The 16,383-nt window shown below is 25.3% G+C and overlaps 5 protein-coding genes across 5 annotated transcripts; 3 read left to right on the plus strand and 2 right to left on the minus strand.

Annotated features, from left to right (window-relative positions):
- Nucleotides 1-568: 568 nt before the first annotated feature.
- On the plus strand, nt 569-1,785 carry OCT59_000991 (uncharacterized protein; the record flags this gene model as incomplete). Its single annotated transcript, XM_066139245.1, has 4 exons — nt 569-703; nt 801-1,068; nt 1,143-1,500; nt 1,626-1,785. 4 exons carry the CDS (start codon nt 569-571, stop codon nt 1,783-1,785), a joined length of 921 nt encoding a protein of 306 aa, XP_065988667.1.
- A 1,262-nt stretch (nt 1,786-3,047) lies between these two features.
- On the plus strand, nt 3,048-4,454 carry OCT59_000992 (uncharacterized protein; the record flags this gene model as incomplete). The annotated part of the gene is made up of 1 exon (XM_025330475.2): nt 3,048-4,454. The coding sequence occupies one exon, from the start codon at nt 3,048-3,050 to the stop codon at nt 4,452-4,454; it is 1,407 nt and encodes a 468-aa protein (XP_025175753.2).
- Nucleotides 4,455-6,413: 1,959 nt separating this feature from the next.
- Nucleotides 6,414-7,852, minus strand: OCT59_000993 (uncharacterized protein; the record flags this gene model as incomplete). The annotated part of the gene is made up of 1 exon (XM_025318606.2): nt 6,414-7,852. The coding sequence occupies exon 1, from the start codon at nt 7,818-7,820 to the stop codon at nt 6,414-6,416; it is 1,407 nt and encodes a 468-aa protein (XP_025175752.2). The 5' UTR covers nt 7,821-7,852.
- Nucleotides 7,853-10,426: 2,574 nt separating this feature from the next.
- On the plus strand, nt 10,427-11,897 carry OCT59_000994 (uncharacterized protein; the record flags this gene model as incomplete). The annotated part of the gene is made up of 1 exon (XM_025326538.2): nt 10,427-11,897. The coding sequence occupies exon 1, from the start codon at nt 10,491-10,493 to the stop codon at nt 11,895-11,897; it is 1,407 nt and encodes a 468-aa protein (XP_025175751.1). The 5' UTR covers nt 10,427-10,490.
- A 1,081-nt stretch (nt 11,898-12,978) lies between these two features.
- On the minus strand, nt 12,979-14,592 carry OCT59_000995 (uncharacterized protein; the record flags this gene model as incomplete). Its single annotated transcript, XM_025326537.1, has 1 exon — nt 12,979-14,592. One exon carries the CDS (start codon nt 14,590-14,592, stop codon nt 12,979-12,981), a length of 1,614 nt encoding a protein of 537 aa, XP_025175750.1.
- Nucleotides 14,593-16,383: the final 1,791 nt, after the last annotated feature.

The following is a 16,383-nucleotide window of genomic DNA, read 5'->3' on the forward strand; positions in this document are numbered from 1 at the left end:
TTAGATAAAAGTCTTAAAATTTATTAAAAAAGCCTAGATCCTTATTAAATAAAAGCCATAAAGTTCATAAAAAAAGCCCAGATTCTCATTAAATAAAAGCCATAGTGTTTATTTAACAAAGCCACATACTGTATTTTATTAAATATTAATACATAAAGTTTAATTAAGTTGTAAAAGTTACAAAGTATAGCCATAAATTCTAAAAATTAAATTGATATTAATATCAATTTAATCCAAATTTCATAAAATATTTGTTAAAATTTTTTGATAATAAATATGTTGGAATGCTATTCGATGTTTATTATATGGATCATCAACTAGTCCGCAGTCAAAAAAAATTTTATTATGTAAATCCAATCCGGATTCCGGTTTCCATCCGGATTATCTGACCCGGATATTAATCCGGATCAATCCGGATAAAATCCGGATTTTTTTTTGTGTAATCCGGATGACGGTTTTCATCCGGATCGAAGCACTACAACATAGTACAGAATAATATAAATATTGGTTCATTAATCCAAAATAAAATAAAGTTTACTTTTTTTAAAAAAAAAGGCTTCTTGAAAAAATGACGAGAGGATATTCATTAGAACAAGATTTAAGATTATTAGTAAATAATCCAAAGTATAGTGATATAGAAATTTTATGTGAAGATGGAAAGAAATTACACGGTTGTAGAGCAATTTTAGCAGCAAGGTCCGAAGTATTTGACAGATTATTTTATAATGGAATGAAAGAAAGTTATGAAAAGCAAATTTCTTTTCCAAAGATTAATTCCGCTGGAATGGAAATTATATTAGAATATACTGACCTATACTGGATCAATAAAAGAAGAATCTTTAACAAAAGATAATACTGTTGAAGCTTTTTACGCTGCAGTCTATTTTCAATTATCGGACCTACAAGATTTTATTTTGAAAACAGTTAAGAATACTAATTTTGCAAAAAATTATTCACCGGAATTACTATCTAAAATTTCGGAAAAAATGCCATTAACAGAAGATAACGTTCTTCTTAATTTATTGGTTGAAGAAGTAGCAAATATTTCATTAAATAATATTAAATTTGGTCGATTGTCTATCACGGGCCTTAAATGCATTTTATCTTATATATATGAAAAAGAAAACCATTTGCAACTCCAGAATATGAGGTTTTTCGATATAGTGCTATTCTTGCAGCCAAACAAGTTTCTAATGATGCACATAAAACTCTCACGAAACTGTTGCCAACTTTAGAACAAATAGAGAATCCAATCAAAGTAAAAAATAAATTCATTACCGATCATCGAAAAGTTGGCAAAGAATTAGAACCTTTGATTAAATTTATTGATTTCAGAAGAATTAAAGTTCAAATATTAGCCAATATTATTGAACCACTAGAAATTGTCCCAGATAAAATAATTTCTAATGCTTATCGATATATAGCGTTATCAAATAATTTAAATTTAAATAATTTAATTAATACTCGTGGAACGTCAATTAATGAAATTGATTATGTTTGGTATAAGCCAGCATATAGATCAAAACTTCGTTGTTATTAAGGATAATGGAAAATTGTGCAAGCAGAAAAAATAGCAATGTTCACCAATGTATGTGTTAGAGGTAGAATAGCGTTCGAAAATAAAGGACTTTTAAATGGGATGTTATTATTAAAAAAAATTGTTCATGGTCTTGGGTTGGAGTATGCGCATCAAAAAATTTTGATTATCAAACCTTTGCAGGTAATCAACCTACTGGATGGGTATTTGGTTCCGGTGGTCTTTACAATCCTGCTAGTGGATTTTAGTATTGTCCGTCATTTCACGAAGATGGTGCAAGAATTACAGTTCATTTAGATATGAACAAAAGAACTTGTGTTTTTACAGTCAATGGTAAAAAGTATCGGGAAGTATCAGAATGGAATAATTTACCATCAACTGAAAGATTTATCCGGTAGTATCGTTATGTTATCCTGGTCTTTTTCGAATTCTATCTTATCAAAAAAATTTAGAATATTGAGTATAAATTATGTGAATAGAATTATTATATAAATTATGATTCCATATGATTATTCTTATGTATTGAAGTACTATAAAAATAAATATTTTGATTATTGCAAGAATTATGTCAAACTTATTTAATATTAGGTAAAAAAAATGTGAATTCTCAATATAAATAAACATAAGTAATTATATTGAACTTAAATTATTAACTAAAATTGTAATCACGTTAAAGAATTTTTTTTGCATTGATTCACAAGAATTTCATTATTCATAAGATCCAAATTATGTTTTGATGTAGGAATATGATTATTACTGAAATATAATATTATTCAGCCTGCATATTTTAAATTGCAAGGCATTAGTACTTATACAATTGAAGTTTATTAATCTGAATACTTCTTTTCCTTCATCAGGAACTTTTCACATTGAAACAAATATTCTCAATAAATTTTTCCATACCGATATAAAATTACGTGCAGCCTAATAGTATTAATTTTTTCTATGCGAAAGCGCTACGCGCTACTTGAAAGAAAAAATAATAATTATAGAGAGTATTTATGTTTTTTAAATTTTGGTTAATTATAATAAATTTAATGCTGAAAATAGAGTTACGTACAAGTATGACTGATCAAATGTGTCAAGAAATTATGGCTAACCTTTGTGAGCATCAAAAATATTATGCCAATCAAACCTGAATAGATCAATTATTGTACAAAAAGCTGTTATGCATTCACAAGAAGTTTAAAAGAATGCACAAAATTGTCCAAAATGTAATGAATCACGCCGTATTTTAAATTGAATTTGGAGAACACGTGTCCAAAATTTCACATCACTGGGCCGCATTAGAATTTGGCCTGATCGGATACATCACATGTATATCATATGAACTTTTTTGCTGCGCCTCCATAATGATGACCGATTAATATAAGAATGGGTAAAATTATCTAAGCCACAATTCTAATGCATTTCTAAGTTTAGCACAACATAGTACAGAATAATATAAATATTGGTTCATTAACATCCAAAATAAGTTTACTTTTTTTTAAAAAAAAGGTTTCTTGAAAAAATGACGAGAGGATATTCATTAGAACAAGATTTAAGATTGTTAGTAAATAATCCAAAGTACAGTGATGTAGAAATTTTATGTGAAGATGAAAAGATATTACACGGTTGTAGAGCAATCTTAGCAGCAAGGTCCGAAGTATTTGATAGATTACTTTATAATGGAATGAAAGAAAGTTATGAAAAACAAATTTCTTTTCCAAAGATTAAGTCCGCTGGAATGGAAATTATATTAGAATATATTTATACAGGGTCAGTTAAAGAAGAATCTTTAACAAAAGATAATACTGTTGAAGCTTTTTACGCTGCAGACTATTTTCAATTGTCAGACCTTCAAGATTTTATTTTGAAAACAGTTAAGAATACTAATTTTGCAAAAAATTATTCACCAGAATTACTATCTAAAATTTCGGAAAAAATGCCATTAACAGAAGATAATATTCTTCTTAATTTATTGGTTGAAGCAGCGGCAAATATTTTATTAAATAGAATTGAATTCGGTCGATTGTCTATTATGGGCCTTAAATATCTTTTATCTTGTACATATGAAAAAGAAAAGCCATTTGTAACTCCAGAATATGAGGTTTTTCGATATAGCGCTATTCTTGCAGCAAAACAAGTTTCTAATGATGCACATAAAATTTTTATGAAACAATTGCCAACATTAGAACAGTTAGAAAATACAAGTCCAATCAAGGTAGAAAATAAATTTACTGGTCATCAAAAAGTTGCTAAAGAATTAGAAACTTTGGTTAAATTTATTGATTTCAGAAGAATTAAACCTCAAATATTAGCCGATATAATTGAACCACTAGAAATTATCCCAGATAAAATAATTTCTAATGTTTATCGATATGTAGCGTTATCGAGTAATTTAAATTTAAATAATACTCGTGGAATATCAATTAATGAAATCGGCTACTATTTTTGGGATAAGTCAGCATGTGGATCAAAACTTGTTATTGAGGATAATGGAAAAATTGTATATGCACTAGATGGTTATAATTCACACCAAAGTGTTAGAGCTAAAATAGCATTAGAAGATAAAGGTATATTTGAATGGGATGTTATTATTGAGAAAGCTTGTTCTTATTCTTGGGTTGGAGTATGTGCATCAGAAAATCTTAATTATGAATCTTGGGCAGGAGCCCAACCTACTGGATGGGTATTGGGTTCTGGTGGTGCGCTTTATAATCATAATAAAGTAGTAAGAAATTATTGTCCAGCATTTGGAGATGGTGCAAGAATTGCAGTTCATTTAGATATGAATAAAAGAACTTGTACTTTCTCAGTCAATGGTAAAAAGTATCGGGAGGTATCAGAATGGAATAATTTACCATCAAAACTTTATCCAGTAGTATCATTTAATTCTCCTGGTCGCTTTCGAATTTTGCCCCATCAAAAAAATTAGATTATTGAATATAAATTTTGAGTCATATATAATATGTATACTAAACAAATTATTAAGCCAAGAAAAATAAATTTTTTGATTTTTGTAACTTAAATTCATTTAACCTTTTATTAATGTTACTATGTCAAACTTCTTTAATCCTAGTTGTTGTTAAAAAAAAAAAGATGTGAATATTAAATATATTTGATATAAATAAACATAATAAATAATCATTATATTGAATTATTAACTAAAAATGAAATCACGTTAAAGAATTTTTTTTTTCATTCATGAGAATTTCATAAGATCCAAATTATGTTTTTCTGCAGGAATACGATTATTAAATGAAGAAACTGAAATATAATATTTATTCGGCCGGCGTATTTTAAATGACAAGGCATTAGTACTCGTACAATTTGAGGTTTATTAAACTGAATACTTCTCTTTCGTCACTTTCTTCTAGAAATTTCTCACATTGAAAAAGACATTCTCAATTAAGCTAATATATAAAATTACGTACGTGCAATTTATTAACTTTTTCAAAAATTTGTTCACGAAACGATCGTATTCCGGCGTGACGATGATAAAGATTGTGTTGTTATTAATTCCATAATATCAGATGAAAAGAGCATGGTGAAAACAATTCCACTTACTTGTGTTGTTGATGATATGTGTTTTATTATTTCGAAAGTGCTTAAGAAACTTGAAGGAAAAATAAGTGAAAAATAAATTTACTCTTTAGATTTTGGGTTACTTTTTCTATAAAAAATTTTACCAAAATATTCTTTTCTTTTTCTAAATACTTCAATAATTGATAAATATTTACATGGATTCTCTTACGTAAATAAATCGAAACAAGAATATTCGTACATCATACAGTATTATGGATACAGTATGTTACGTTGGTCACCTTGTGTCATTTAATAATTAATATCTTGATAATATTTCACATTGGCTGAAAAAGTAAGAAAGAGCAGTCTTGTAATAATAAAATGCGCGGAAAGATATAAATCATACTCGAGTAAAGTTATAATGTACTTATAAAAAGCTATTATAACTGATTATATAAAAAAAATTGTGTGAATTTACCATTATGATGCCAAGAAATTGACCTCTTGATATTTCAAATTTTTATTGAGAAGAAATAAATTTTATTTTAAAAAAAAATTTATTATATACTGTATGTAAACTATTATGTTAATTAGATATTTACCTGTTACAATATAGCTTCAATTAATTACATTTTTTTTTTATTTTAGTTAATATTATTCATTTTTTTCTAGTACTTTCTCATTAGTATTTTTGTATCTTTGATTATTAACTACGTAATATATCTCTTTATTTATTTTAGTTTATATAAACACTTTGTTTGGACTAAGTAAGTTTCTTTTATAAATGAATAATAATCAATAAATTTATAAATTCTTTAGTTTTAAAAAAAACAAAAATGTCAAACTTCCTAAATGGAATATTAAAGAATTATGTCTTGTTCATTTCAAAGTTATTTAACGTTATTAATTACAAAAGATTAAATTTCTCAATGACATTTAATTTATCAAAACATTTCAACATCGTCATAATTTTCTTCCTTACTAATTTTATAAGAATAATTAGTTATGAATAAAATATGTTTTAATAAATATTTCTCTCTTTTTTTTTTTAATTTAAGAAAAAATAATTGTAATTTATTTAAAATTCCATTTCAGAATATAAATACATGTAAAAGTTTTGTTAAAACTTAGATTTGCCTTATCAATTAAATAAAGTAATTGCAGTTAAAAAAGTAGATAAATAAATAATTATGTATAAATTAACAGATTGAACTAAAGATGGCTATATTCAAAAGTGAAATCTTTTAAATAGACAATTTTTTGTTACAAATTTTTGATAAAATAAATAAATAATAAATTATTTCCAAATGACATAATTAAACATTATAATATAGGCACAAAAAATTTTTCATACTATAATCTTACAAAATTAAACATTTTTTTGATGAGGCTGAATTTGAAAGCGACCAGGATACTTTATTGATACTACCGGATAAAGCTTTGACGGTAAATTATTCCATTCTGATACTTCCCGATACTTTTCACCATTGACTGTAAAAGCACAAGTTCTTTTATTCATATCTAAATGAACTGTAATTCTTGCACCATCTCCAAATGCTGGACAATAGTTTTTTACATAGTTATTATGATTACGAAATGTACCACCAGAACCTAATACCCATCCAGTAAGTTGGTTTCCTGCCCAATCTTCATAATTAATATTTTCTGATGCACATACTCCTACCCAAGACCATGAACAATGTTTCTCAATAATAACATCCCATTCAAAAATACCTTTATCTTCTAATGCTATTTTAGCTCTAGCACTTTGGTGTGTATCACAATTATTTGATGCTCGTATAATTTTCCCATTATCCTCAATAACAAGTTTTGATCCACATGCTGATTCATCCCAAGCGTACATCGTTTTCGGCATTATTCCTCGAGTATCATTTAAATTTGAATTGTTTGACCTTGCTATGTCTCGATAAACATTTAAAATTACTTTAGAAGGAATGATTTCTAATGGATCAATAACATCGGCCAAAATTTTTCCATTAATTCTCTTGAAATCAATAAATTCAACCAAAGGCTCCAATTCTTTAGCAACACTTTGATGATCAGTAACAGATTTATTTTTTATTTGAACTGAATTATCCATTTTCATTTGTTCTAAGGTAGGTAACTGTTTCATAAGAGTTGAATATGCATCATTAGAAACTTGTTTTGCTGCAAGAATAGCGCTATATCGAAAAACTTCATATTCTGGAGTTATAAAAGTCATTTCTTTTTCATATGTACAAGATAAAAGAAATTGAAGACCTGCAATAGACAATCGACCGAATTCAATGGTATTTAATGGAATATTCGCTACCGTTTCAACCAATGAATTTAGTAAACTATTATCTTCCGTTAATGGCATTATTTTCACGGCCTTAGATAATAATTCCGGTGAATAATTTTTTGCAAAATTAGTATTCTTAACTGTTTTCAAAATAAAATCTTGTAGGTCCGATAATTGAAAATAGTCTGCAGCACAAAAAGCTTCAACAGTATTATCTTTTGTTAAAGATTCTTCTTTAACTGAACCAGTGTAAGTATATTCTAATACGATTTCCATTCCAACGGACTTAATTTTTGGAAGAGAGATTTGATTTTCATAACTTTCCTTCATACCGTTATAAAGTAATCTATCAAATACTTCGGATCTTGCAGCTAAAATTGCTCTACAAGCATGTAATTTCTTTTCATCTTCACATAAAATTTCTAAATCACTATATTTTGGATTATTTATTAATAATTTTAAATCTTGTTCTAATGAATAACCTCTCGTCATTTTTTAAGAAAGTGATTAAGAAAAAGAAATATATATTTCAATGATAATATTTTAGGATTTTATTTCATTTATAAATAAAAAAGTATTTGTACTATGTTACACTAGCTTTGTGGGAAAAAAAAACGGAAAAAATATTTCCGGTATTATTAGCTGCGCCTTTATCATTAATGACGATCCGAACGCAACATACTGTGTATATAAACGACGATTTTATTATCTTTGATACGTTAAATTTTGTAGATTCGTATTATTTATGAAGAAGTATTAGCAATAACAATAAAAAATGAAGGTAAAACATAATTATTTTAACGATATACATTAATACACAGTATAGCTAAAATTTAGTCATTTGTAAGGTTGACCTATTTAATGGAATATAAATTCAAGAATAAAATCCTAAAGAATAATCTACAACATAAAATTCTTATAAGCTATTATAAAAATAATTCATATTCATTCTAGAAGATAAATGAGAAATTCTCTTTTATTAATAACTTACTTTCATTCCAAATATTATTTAGTTTTAGGGATTCATTTTCGTAAACAAATAGGATTTTTACCAATAAAATAGCGTACGTGACATTGATGACATATTATGACGTCCTAAGTTTTTAACTGGTTTATTTACTATGCAGGATACGCAAATACAGATTTTAATAGTACTTTTTATCGTAAATTATTAAGAAATAAGTCAGTAATAAATTATTTAAATTATGTTTAATAGCAATCTATCTTAAGTAAACTTATTGTTCACCTTATATGGTAAGCCCAAATTCATCAGATGATGAAGCCGACATCAAATTCATGCACTATCTCCAAATAATGGTCAATAATCGTTTACCAAATTTTCAGAATTATAACCATAACCACTATCAAAATCATCTTAAAATTGTTAATTGCTGAGATAATCAATGATGTTGGCCTTCAATTTTTCTGAAGATCGATAATAATTTATTATTTCTACTTATACTGGATTCACTTTTTTCCAAGGTTGGTAAGTGTTTCATGAATTTTGTGTATACGGTATATCATTAGAAACTCGATTTACTGCTTCATATTCTTAAATTAAATAAATAATATTGAGAACCTTCAATACAAATTAAAGAGAATAATATTTTTTTTTGCATTTATCTCGTAAATTTTATATTAATTCTGATGAATAAAAATTATGATCAGTCAATCACGAAGGTGTTATCACGTACGTTTTGGGTGATATTTTATATTTTTATAAAAATTACGTTTCCGGTTAAATTTACAATCATTGATACTTATTAAATGGCTGAAAAATTAAATTTTCAAACTATCAGCTTGTTATCGTTATGAATTATTTCAATAAATTCTTTTATTTACATACACGTGGAATTTTTTTAAAAAAATAGTTTATTTTAGAATTTTTTTTTTTTGCACTACATCAACAATTTTGACCAAAAGGTCATTATATATTCGACAAAATCTATAACTTTATAATAATCGTCATGTTTATCGAGGAGTCCTATAGTATTAAAAAGAAGGATTACGAAACGAAAGTAAAATAATAACGGAAAAGTAGGTACAAGATTAAAACAAATGAAGAAAAGAATTGCGAGGTTCAAAAGAAATTTGAAAATTGAAATCGGACGGATAGAATAAGGAATCTTTTTGTTATTATTGTTTATAAGTTAATTTGTTATAATCTACATATAGCAACATACAGTAGATAAAAAAATACCGTTCACTCGCATAATTTTATTACGAGAACCTAGTTGAGCGCTTGAGCCTAATAGGAAATCGAATTATATTTTCGCTTTGTAGTAGTTAAAAAAGGGTGGAGTTTCTTCCACATCATATAGCCATGTTTCTTATAAACCTAAAGACGAGAATATTGAATAATATGTTATAATCACAAAAAATAAAGCCATGGTACCTAAAACAAAATTATTATAAACAAGAATTATCTAACTGAAGAAAACGATTTTTTTTTTCTATTAAATTACGTGAAAAAATTCAAATTAAAGTTTTTGTAACCTCCGTTTTTGATTTTCTCTATAGATATTATATCAATTCGGTTCACCACTTAGTTTCAACCAAGAATAACGCTTTGTGATTTAATGCTTTTAATATGGTCCTATTATTTCTAAATAATTTATAGTTTTTCTTTTGCTAGTATATTATATGTTATTTTATAATGTAACCTCTTACATATATTTGAAACCCATTCATTGTATGAATCATTCCAATTTATATTTCCTCATTAAATTTTTTTTATTTCGATTGAGAATTAACCACGACGTTTTATACTTAAAATAGTTAATCAACTCCGATCTTATACTCAAAATAATTAGTGCTTCCATTGTGCTTTCATTTAACTTAATTCTAACTCTTTATTGCTTTACTCATTTTCATATATTAATTTCGTCATTAAATATTTTCGAATTAATTGAACCATTATTTTATCAATTTAACCCCAAAATATGAAATTGAGCGAAATTATCGTTTGAAGTTTTATATATATAGTATATTTTTAATGATATACATAAACTTACCCGACTTTTCATGGTGCTTGGTGTTGTACAACATGGTACGGAATAAATATTAAGTTTTCGTCCGAAAATGAAAAAAAAATAATCCTATTCATTCTATTTTTAAAAAAATTATTATTTTTTTTTTTAAAAAAAAAAATTTTCTGAAAAAATGACGAGAGGATATTCATTAGAACAAGATTTAAGATTATTAATAAATAATCCAAAGTATAGCGATATAGAAATTTTATGTGAAGATGAAAAGAAATTATATGCTTGTAGAGCAATTTTAGCTGCAAGATCCGAAGTATTTGATAGATTACTTTATAATGGAATGAAAGAAAGTTATGAAAATCAAATTTCTTTTCCAAAGATTAATTCTGCTGGAATGGAAATAATATTAGAATATACTTATACTGGTTCAATCAAAAATGATTTATTAACAAAAGATAATATAATTGAATCATATTATGCAGCAGATTATTTTCAATTATCTGACCTTCAGGATCTTATAATGAAAACTGTTAAGAAAATTTTAAAAAAAAAATACGCAGAAAATTTTTCACCAGAATTATTATCTAAAGTTGTAGAAATTATGCCTTTATCAGAAGATAATATTCTTCTTAAATTATTGGTTGAAACTGTTGCAACTATTCCATTAAATAGTATTGAATTTAACCGTTTATCTATTACAGCATTACAATATCTTTTATCTTGTACATATGAAAAAGAAATGGATTTTGCTACTCCAGAATATGAAGTTTTTCGTTATAGTGCTATTCTTGCAGCAAACCAAGTTTCTGATGATGCATATAATTCTATTGTGGAACGGTTACCAACCTTAGAACAGATAAAAAATTCATTCCAAGTAAAAGATAAGTCTATTGCTGATCATCAAAAAGTTGCCGAAGAATTGATACCTTTGATTAAATTTATCGAGTTTAGAAGGATCAAAGGTCAAATGTTGGTTAATATTATCGAACCATTAGAAATTATTCCGGCCGAAGTGGTTGTAAGTGCTTATCGATATAAAGCATTATCAGATAAATCAGATTTAAGTGACGTTCGAGGAAAACCAATACGTGAATTTAATTATGTTTGGGATGAGACAGCATGTGGATCAAATCTTATTATTGAGGATAATGGACAGATTGTACAAGCAGAAAATTACCGTAATTCACACCAAAATGTTAGAGCTAAATTTGCATTAGAAGATGAGGATATTTTTGAATGGGATGTCATTATTGAGAAAACTTGTGATTATGCCTGGGTTGGAGTATGTGCATCAGAAGACTTTAATTATGAAATTTGGGCAGGAGAACAACCTACTGGATGGGTATTAGGTTCTGGTGGTGATTGTAGCAATGCTGGTATAGAAATAAATTATTGTCCGCCATTTGGTGATGGTTCAAAAGTTACTGTTCATTTAGACATGAATAAGAGAACTTGTGCTTTTACGGTCGATGGTACAAAATATCCGAAGGTATTAGAATGGAATAATCTACCTTCAAAACTTTATCCAGTAGTATCATTAATACACCCTGGTCGCTTTCGAATTCAACCTCATCAAGAAAATTAAATTTTTTTAATTAATTTTTTTTTTACTTTTTATTTTTTTATTTCAGTCCCGAAAGATAAATTTTTTTTCTTTTTTATTTTCAAGTTTTTTTTTCAATATCAAAAAGTAAATTAAAATAAATTAAATAAATTTTTTATTAAAATAGATTTTTTTTCCTAATTAGTTTAAACTGGTATTACGTAGTTTTAAATTAAAGTAAGAAAAATAAATAAAAATTGAACAAATTTATTATACCAAGTCATCAAGAAGTTAATTTTTTGACATAAATTCTTCCATTTTTTTTTCTTACATAACCGGTTATAGTAGTTTTTTAAAGTACATTACATCTTTACTCTAATGCTTCCGCTCATTTATTATTACGAGTCTGCACTTTTTATTTTTGTTTCTGGCTGTTCAACCAATGTGAAATATTACCAAGATAATAATGACTCAAGGCGATCAACATACCATATTTTTAATAATATTCTTGATGAATTTGATTTATTTACGTAAGTGAATCCACATGTGATTATTTATTTGAGAATAACGAGCGTACGTGCCTCGTCATTTAAAATGAATAAGATTATATTTCAGCTTCTTCATTTAATAATCATTTTCTTACATCAAAAGAACTATATATGAATGATTGTTTACCTGTATCGACGTTTTTATTAAAAAAAAAAGAATTTTTTTTTTTCGAATAAAATAGTTGTGACCAAAAATTCATAGTCGAAACTTCAAAGTGGTAAGCCGAACTTCGTTCCAAATCTTACGGCATTCTCATACATTTCGGCTTTTTTATATTAGTTTCTAATTTGTTTATAATCAAAAACTTTTATCTTTAGAAATGTTGTGGCGATCGACTTTCCTGTTTCGATCTTTTCGTAAATGAAATATAATGATTATTATGCATGATTTTAAAGGTTAAAGTTTTTATTATAATTATTATATTTTTTTAATATTCACGTTTATTACCAACTTAATAAAAATTGATACGTAATACCAATATAAAAATTTATTTAATAACTATATAAATACAATAACTATTTTTAATAATAAATATCCATTTATAAAATTGCTATCTGATATTTAACAAAATAATTTAATCGATTTCATTTATATATCTATAAATATCAGTAGATAAATCATTATAATTTAAAACTTTAATATTATATAATTTAAATTCCTTCACTTCATCTTTTAAATCAGACAAATCTACATTTTTCCTATTATATCTTATAATAAAAGTATTCTTAATAGCCAAATATTTAACACGTTCCTTCTTCATAATATATTCTTTTATATAAGGTAAAATATCAATATTATCATTAGAATATTCTCTAATCATATTATTAATTAACAATTTCTTAAAAAAAGTATTTTGAGAATTTTTTAAGAATATTTCAAAATCATTTTCTTTAATATGAAGAATCATACTTAAATATTCAAGTTTAATAGGAAGTGATTGTCCTAAATTTTGTAATATTAATTTGATATTATCAACTTGATGATTCACTAAATTGATTGAAAGATAATTAAGAAATTGTTTAATATTTTCAATTAAATTGAATATTAAAGAAGTAATTTGATTTTCAATCCTATGTAAATTAAGAAATTTGATATTTTTACAATATTTTATGATCAATTCTAATAATTGTTGTTTTAATAATTGATCATAATTAGTAATTCCAAATCCATAACCAAAATTTTCTAAATAATTACCAGATTTTTGTAATAATGATTGTAATGATTGAATTTGTAATCTCCCACTTATAAATAAAGATTTTAATTTAAATGGTTTGTTTAAATTAATAATTTGTTGAATAAAACCAGTATCTAAAGAATAACAACAAATGATATGAACAGATTCTAAAACATTTAATTTTTCAAATACTTTAACTAAATTAATTAAACTTTTAAAATCAATATAATAAAAAATGATAGTATTTAAAGTATTTGAACAATTAGATTCATTTGATAATAATAATGATTGATATAAAGAAAAATTATTATAACCTAATAAAATTCTTTTAAGATTTTGATGTGAATTAATTATTTGTAATATACGATTTTTAATTAATTTATTAGAACTTAAAATAGAAAATTTTAAATTTTTAATATTTTTAATAAAATTTGGATTTTGTAAAATAATTTCAAGTATATTATCAGCACATGTATTATAATAATCAGTAATAGAAATTTCAATTTCAAGTGTATTTAAATTTACTTCATTTTCAATAAATAATTTAATTATTGATATATTAATAAATCTTTTAAATTCTGATACTGATTCCATAATTAAATATTGTATATAATATCTATTACTAAATTTTGATGTTCTTTCATTAGATTCTAACCATCCTTCAATACAAGGAATAATTTTACATATATTTAAATATTTTATAAAATTAGGATAATTGAAAAGTGTATTATTATTTGATGATGATGATGGTGTTAATAAATTATCAATAATTTGATATTCATTTAATTTTGTTTTTAAATAATCATTTAAATTATATAAATAAATTTCAATAAAATTATAATTTCCGTTAAGAATTGAAAATGGATCTTCCCATAATAATGGAATTGTTAAACGACACCATAATCTATTAACTAAAATACATGAATGTAACGTTGAATAATCATTTCGGAAATATTTAATGATTTCATATAATAATTCTGGTAAATCTCCTGAAAATATTTTCGAACATGACATATTGTTAAAAACGAAAAGAAGAAGAATAAATAAAAAAAATAGTTGGCGTTATCAAAAGGCCAAAATAAGTAAATTTATATCGGAGATATTGTCGCACAATTTAATGTCAATTTAATTGTGTGTAACAATATTTTAATAATCAGGTGAAGTTTTAAAATTACTATATTCAGTAAATAATAAGTAATACAAGTAGGATCGGCTATAGTATGGAATGACATACGCAGTAGTAGTTCCGTGAGTTACCGGGGATGCTATGGTTTATAAAATGTATATTTGGTCTTTTAGATCAATTCCATAAAAAAATAAGTTCAAGAAGAACTTAAAAATACCAGAAACTAAAAGAAAAAACTAAAAGGAGGAAGATCCCTACGTTGATATAGAAGTACATAGATTTGCCGCAGTATACTACACGTTAACACATTTCAAACTTAATTATATAGATAGAAATATTATAATATTATATTCATTAATAAATCATTTTTTAATTAAAAATTATTAATTTATTATTTTTTCCATTGTCTCAAAATAATGCACATATAGTATATGTTTTTTTAGCTTGATAATCATATGGTAAGAAATTCTGTCAGTTGTTATCTAAAAGATTATTTATTTAGTAAATTATAAAAAAAAAATCTATTTCTGTTTCGCGGTCACGCGAAACAGTGATTATCCAGTTGTATCATTAAATCATCCTAGTCGTTTTCAAAGTCAATCTCATCAAAAAATTTAAAATTCTTTGTTCTATGGTAAAAAATATTTTTATTATATTGATTGTACATATTAATGTTATCGAGTTATTGAGCCGAAAATTTTTTTTTTTGATTTTCGTGTCATAAAATTACGTAACCTTTTTATTTTTACTACGTGATATGTAGAAAGAAAAAAGGGAATATTCAAATACAGTCAGAACTCGATATAACGATTCATGATAAACCGATTTTCTTAAACAAAATCTACTTATAATTAATTTTAACAAAATATACTGATTTTATTATAAATTTTACGAAGTCATTATAAATCAGCCATCCATATTCATTTTAATTCACCAGCATTAATTAATTTTGATCTGCACTAAGTGCACAACAAATCACTTGATGAATTTCGATCATTGATTTGGATGAGTTTTATGAATTTTTTGAATTTTTAAAATTTAATTATTAGTAAAAGAAGTACTACAATAGGACCCCGAACAATATATAAATAGGTCATAGGAAATTGGCAAAATTTTACTATTAGCTCTACGCATTTTTTCAGGGCCGGAATTATGATAATGTCAGTCAGTTACTAAATAAAGTAATATATTTCTTACCAACGTTATCAAAATTTATCTAAAAAAGGAAAGATTTTCATGATTATTTTAGCCTATTCTACGCGTTATTTCTTGTTACCTATTTCAGTATTGCTCGGGGTCCTACTACAATCATAATATACTTTCTTCTTTATGATAACTTCGTTTAAAAAATTGTATTATTTATTAAGTTCGGTACAATAAGAACACGATCCGAAATCACCTGAACGTCAGTTCTGGCGCGGTTTCAAATTCATTAATGATGGAGATCCCACTCTAAGATAAAATAAATAATTTCAACGTAACAAAACACCAACCATATCCGCGGATTTTTGGAATCACATGATGATCACGATATTTTTAATACGTTTTTTTATTTTACGATATATCGACACGTTTTTTTTTTATTAAACATGATTTATTAAAATTTATTAAACATTATATACAATCTTCATATACTAATAAGAGACAAGTCATATTATGCTATGGGTATGAAAAATTTG

The sequence above is a fragment of the Rhizophagus irregularis genome, chromosome 1 (assembly GCF_026210795.1).
Source record: "Rhizophagus irregularis chromosome 1, complete sequence".
NCBI lineage: Eukaryota > Fungi > Glomeromycota > Glomeromycetes > Glomerales > Glomeraceae > Rhizophagus > Rhizophagus irregularis.